Consider the following 6604-nt stretch of genomic DNA (forward strand, 5'->3'; position numbering starts at 1 on the left):
TCCGTGATGTTCCGTGATGTTCCGTGATGTTCCGTGATGTCCCATGATGTTCCGTGATGTTACGTGATGTTACGTGATGTTTAGTGATGTTCCGTAATGTTCTGTAAAGTTCAGTGATGTTCCGTGATGTTCCGTGAGGTTAACAAATTGTTACGTAAGGAGGAGTTATAAGAGCAGACTCACTACAAATTATTTAATGTTTAAAATCAGGTCCACTCTAAGTAATACCAAGCTTAATTGGCAATCCTAGCTCAAACTTTTACTTTCCATAAAGATGTGTCACGATCTATCTGATAGGAATTTCAAGAACTTGCTTTCACATGCATTAAGGGCAATTGCCTTCAATGAATGGGTTCATGGATTTTTTTCATGAAACAATTTTCATTGAAAATTGAAGAAATCTTGATCATCACCAGCCTTAATGATAGGATAGTACAGTAAATGCTCAAATAATGCCTCCTATAACATAAATTCCATGATAGCTTAATGATAAGATAGTACAGTAAATGCTCAAATAATGCCTCTTATTTAGTAAATTCCATGATAGCGTAACGATAGGATAGTATAGTAAATGCTCAAATAATGCCTCCTATAACATAAATTCCATGATAGCTTAATGATAGGATAGTACAGTAAATGCTCAAATAATGCCTCCTATTTAGTAAATTCCATGATAGCGTAATGATAGGATAGTATATTAAATGCTCAAATAATGCCTCCTATAACATAAATTCCAAGATAGCTTAATGATAGGATAGTACAGTAAATGCTCAAATAATGCCTCCTATTTAGTAAATTCCATGATAGCATAATGATAGGATAGTATAGTAAATGCTCAAATAATGCCTTCTATAACATAAATTCCATGATAGTGTAATGATAGGATACTACAGTAAATGATCAAATAATGCCTCCTTTTTAGCAAATTCCATGATAGCGTAATGATAGGATAGTATAGTAAATGCTCAAATAATGCCTCCTATAACATAAATTCCATGATAGCTTAATGATAGGATAGTACAGTAAATGCTCAAATAATGCCTCCTATTTAGTAAATTCCATGATAGCGTAATGATAGGATAGTATATTAAATGCTCAAATAATGCCTCCTATAACATAAATTCCAAGATAGCTTAATGATAGGATAGTACAGTAAATGCTCAAATAATGCCTCCTATTTAGTAAATTCCATGATAGCATAATGATAGGATAGTATAGTAAATGCTCAAATAATGCCTTTTATTACATAAATTCCATGATAGTGTAATGATAGGATACTACAGTAAATGATCAAATAATGCCTCCTTTTTAGCAAATTCCATGATAGCGTAATGATAGGATAGTACAGTAAATGCTCAAATAATGCATACCTACAACATTTATTCCATGATAGCTTAATGATAGGATAGTACAGTAAATGCTCAAATAATGCATACCTACAACATGTATTCCATGATAGCCTAATGATAGGATAGTATAGTAAATGCTCAAATAATGCCTCCTATTTAGTAAATCCCATGATAGCTTAATGATAGGATAATACAGTAAATGCTCAAATAATCCCTCCTATTACATAAATTCCATGATAGCTTAATGATAGGATAGTACAGTAAATGCTCAAATAATGCCTCCTATTACATATATTCCATGATAGCTTAATGATAGGCTAGTACAGTAAATGCTCAAATAATGCCTCCTATTTAGTAAATTCCATGATAGCTTAATGATAGTGTTTGATAATATTTGTTCCAAGGGGCCTAGAAAATTTAACTTGCCCTCCAATATGATACAGAATTTTATTTTTATATTTGATATAAAAATATGTATGATACATACATATATAGTTTATATTCTTGTAGCACCAATTTAACCCCGTAGCTATAGCAACATGAGACACATTGGTGAAATCGACAAACTAATTCATAGAACTGTTAACTAGCTTTCTAGGAAAAATATAGGTTTGTATTGCAGCATTCCAACTCATGGGGTGATCTTCTTGTCATTTCTCGAAAGACATTGAGCTATTCTCTTGACCAATCAGCTTTTTGCTCTCTGATGGCCATTTTGCCTCCTTAAGAGCTTGGATGATATTAGAAATATCTTGAGCTACAAAAATCAAGTTATCTCCCCTTACATGTAAATATCATAATGCTAGTTGTTCCTATTGGCTGTCACAAAATTATTCAATTTTAATTTCAACAGTGTCATTAATGTTGCTTTTGTAAATATTTTAGTTGCAAATAAGTTATCCTTATCTCATGTAATTCTCAACTTTTTAATTTAACAAAAAAATTTCTATAATGCAAGTAAAAAATCAACTACTACACTTTTTAATCAAGTTGCAAAAAATATTAGACAACCACTATGAACTTATGCCATGACTTAAACAGCCATTACTTAAACAGAAAGAGCCTGGCTTGGGTAGATCTACAAGTGTTTTAGTTTTGATCAAGTTCCTTACTGCCGGACTTGTTCGACAAAAATAATCCAATTTTGGTTTGTGTGTAATTTTGCAGCCTCGTTACCATCTGTCCATATAAAAAGAGTTTGTTAAACACCAGTAAAAATATTTAATACAATATTTATTTAAATAATAAAAATGGTAATGTAGGAGTTAATATACTACATTAGTTCATAATAGAGATGATTTTGGCATTAAAAATTCATAGGGCAAGAAAGGCGTCACCCTAAGGTCTGCCCGTAATCTGTTATGACGAACAAAAGAGGAACTGCCGAAAGACCACGACAACTAAACGTAGTGTTAAAACTCTCAGTTCACCAACTCAGTCTGACAGCTGTTCAGTTTGATAACTGCACTGATTGGTTAAGCAAGACCAGTGCAGATTAGCTGCACGTGGACAAGCAGCTGTCTGTGTGTCATCTGTTGCAACCAGTCCGTAAATACATATATGTACAGGTAATATATTCCCACTACTATTCGTAGGTTATGTAATTCTATTATTACAACTACAATATGGTGATTCAATTTATTGGCGACAACTTTTAGGTAGACGATTCGAAAATCACAATCATTTAACGAGATGTCACCTATCGCATAAATGGTATAATCGTGTAATGGAAAATCATCTCACACCTGATTATTTTCAGAGTGAGCGAACCTGGAAGTTAAATGCATGGGTCTTCTAATCACATCACAAGCTCGTTCTATAGCCACCTACACGGGCATTCATAAAATAAATGTTTTTAATTATTCCAAGCACACAACAGCTTCTTTTCGAGTTGAAATGTTCAAAAAACATTAAAAGTTGACTTGCAACAAAATACACATTACAGTTATTTCGTATCAAAAGATTCACCATGTCTTACTCTGTTGTGTTGTAAGTGCCAAATATGTAGAAATGTGATTAAAAGCTCTTAAAAGCTCAAAAACGAAAAGCCGCCGTAGATTAGAATATCTTTACTTTGATGAGCTAGCCACGAAATTTGGTTATCGTCTTGTCACGTATGTTCTCACATGAATTGAAAGGCCAATAAACAGATCAATATAAAACTTATCGCAGTCCTAGTTTATGACAAACACTTCGGGTTTTACCAAAGACCCCATATCAAATATAGATGCTCGCTACTTTCCAGTTTTCTTTCGGCCTGGTCTAATTGGCAAGTCATAATCTGATCGTGTGACCCAATACTTCGCAAATAATTTTCGCAGCACTTTTTGATTATCACAGGTGACCAACAGGCTCGTCATGATTATCAGACAATGATATGTACTCCTTCAAGCAAAGGCTAAAAAATTAAACGAACTTTTACGGTAAGTTATAAGATATCACTGCTAAAAGTGACAGCATTACGATGACGATAAAATAGGCGCGTAAGAACAATAGACATGGTTTTATTGAATGCGTAAAGTATATTTGTGAAAATATTTCGACGAATAAGGTTGCATGAAAGTGTAAACAGAAACCATCTTTCACAACTACATCACATTTTAGCCGTTTTGGAAAGGGAATTCATACTACGGCGGTCTCGTGAGGCTGCGATTAACTATTCGTTTTTGAGCTTTTAAGAGCTTGTAATCACCTTTCCACGTATTTTGCACCTACAACACAACAGAGTAAGACATGGTGAATCTTATGATACCAAATAACTGTAATGTGAATTTTACTGCAAGTCAACCTTTAACCAAAGTTTGCAAGTTTTGCTACAACATAAAAGTAAAAACTTAATTTTAAAGCAGATGAGCATTTATATCTTGCATTGATTTTGCAAGGATTGCAAAGTTATAACAATTTATATGCATCCCTATTGTATATTAAGTTTTACTGAACATGTGTTTATGTCGCGATAAATAAATTAATTTATTAGGGAAAGAGTTAATTATACACATAATGATTACTCATGATGATCTCTTACTTTGCTCAGGACTGCCAAGTGTACTAGTTACTTAATAAACAGTAACAGTAATAACTAGATAGTAATAACCACAGGCAATAAAAGCTAGAGCTGTGTACATAACCAGGTTTGCTCTTCAAACTTTCAAACACCATTGATTGTAGTGAGAGCTTTGGCTAATGCGCAGTAACATTGAAACTGTAGTACAAATGCTTTGAAAGTGAGCAGTATTATTTGACCACTGTATCAACTTCACGCTAATGAGTATTTGCAGTACACATGCCGTTTCATGTTTTGAAAAATGCTCATTTGCGGTATGCATGAATTGCTGGGTTTCAAGTAATGTTTGATGGAATTAAATGCCCAGTCGACTGCAATTAGCAGTTTGCAGATTTTTCGCGCATTAGAATGCTGTACTGTTGTACAAAGTTACTACATACTGAACTGTGATGACTCAGTGCAGTTTTAATGAGTCACAACTCTGACCAGTAGTAACTTTGACTTCTGCTTGACTTTAAAGTATTAACTGAAAGTTCATGTTTCTTCTTTATACCTCTTTGAAACTGTAACTTCTGCACATAGATGCACAATTTTTTCAATTGTTTTTGTAATTTTTTGATAAAGAAAATGTTTGTCGAAAACATTTCAAAACATTATTTTGCTTTTTAATTTATTACAAATATTAGATGGTAATTTAAATATTGTGCCAAGCTCAATTCATGGCACTTCATTGAAATAGCATGTAGTATGTCTTCAATTCAGTATATTAAGCAGCTGCATTCAAATAGAAACAATTTTTTTACATTTCAGCCAACTTGTGGCTGAGAATGTCTTAAGTTTAAACTATGATGTCATTAGTTTACTGAAATAACCATTAAAAAGAGAAACCAATTGTAGAAACCAATTGTAAAAAGAGTTGAAAGAAATAATGAGACAACACTATGAGTTCTAATAAATGTGTTGTGATGAGAGTAATTAATACTAAAACTACTAACCAGCAAAGTTCAGGCACATTCTCAACCATTCATCTTCAGTGTAGCCTGTGTTCCTTGTAAGTTTATCATCTAATAGATGCTTTAGTCTCATCGCTACCACATTCGTTAAGGCAGTGAGGATAATTGTCTAGTAAAAAAATAGAATGACAAAGGTAAAAAGAAGTCTGATGAAATAACAGCAATAAGAGTATATGGTAACTAAATGATTCAATGTTGTCTATGAGTAAGCAGCAATAAGAGTATATGGTAACTAAATGATTCAATGTTGTCTATGAGTAACAAAAACAAGAAATAAGTGAAAATGTCACTAAAATCTCCAGTTCACTTTTTAATTGCTTTGAATTCATCAGCTCAAACTCTTTGGAACTCAACTAAATTTTTTACTAAATTGTGTTTGAGTTTCAGCTTTTAATTTTGTTTATTTCAAACTAAACTTCATTTCAGAATTCTTCAAAACATATTTTAATGTTCATTATTTCATTCAAGTTTTTACATGCTTTACATGCATCGATTGCCAATGTTTGGAATTGTTACCTCTTTATTTCTAGAATCCATTTTTCCATATGGTCTTTCTCCAATAGGAATTAGAAGTTGCTCCATAGGAACTTCAACAGGGTTCATCTCGATCCTCAGGCTGGTTTTACTACCTTCCGTATTCTCATCGTCATTCCATAACTCTCGTAATTTGAATGTCTTGAAAACTAAATAAAGTCAAGCTAAATCATTTTGTAAAAATTTATGAAGCAAGATATATATATATATATGTATATGTATCAAATATATGTATCAAATATAGAAAAAATGTATACATTCAACTTATATTTATATATATTTTTATACATATTTACACATACTAGAAATTCCTCTGTTGTACAGCTCACAACCAAAGTGATGTTGGAACAAAGAAAGGGCACTGTTGGTTGAGAAATACAATATTAGCAGTCAAATGGCACTGCAGTGCAATAGGATAACTTCAATGGTAGCTGTAATGTACTAGGTGTGGGTATTATTATGTACAACAAACAGCAATAATGAAAGGAAAGGATTATTTGTTTATATCTCTCCCCCTGCAATAGGAGAAATGCAATATTAGAAGTAAAATGCACTGATATTATTAGAATAACCAATATTATCAATATAGTGATACAGTAGTAATAAAATACCAATGCACAATTCTGTTTACATTTCAAAACGTCATAGCTAACAATATTAAGAAGTTGTGATATTTATATAGTTTTTTAGAAAATCTATTTAAC

At 32.3% G+C, this 6604-nt stretch overlaps 1 protein-coding gene across 1 annotated transcript; it reads right to left on the reverse strand.

Annotated features, from left to right (window-relative positions):
• Nucleotides 1-1572: 1572 nt before the first annotated feature.
• On the reverse strand, nucleotides 1573-6185 carry LOC137406534 (uncharacterized). Its single transcript, XM_068093129.1, has 3 exons — nucleotides 5883-6185; nucleotides 5349-5475; nucleotides 1573-2106 (listed from the first exon to the last, which is right to left on the reverse strand). Exons 1-3 carry the CDS (start codon nucleotides 5967-5969, stop codon nucleotides 2000-2002), a joined length of 321 nt encoding a protein of 106 aa, XP_067949230.1. The 5' UTR covers nucleotides 5970-6185; the 3' UTR covers nucleotides 1573-1999.
• Nucleotides 6186-6604: the final 419 nt, after the last annotated feature.

Source organism: Watersipora subatra, chromosome 10, assembly GCF_963576615.1.
Source record: "Watersipora subatra chromosome 10, tzWatSuba1.1, whole genome shotgun sequence".
NCBI lineage: Eukaryota > Metazoa > Bryozoa > Gymnolaemata > Cheilostomatida > Watersiporidae > Watersipora > Watersipora subatra.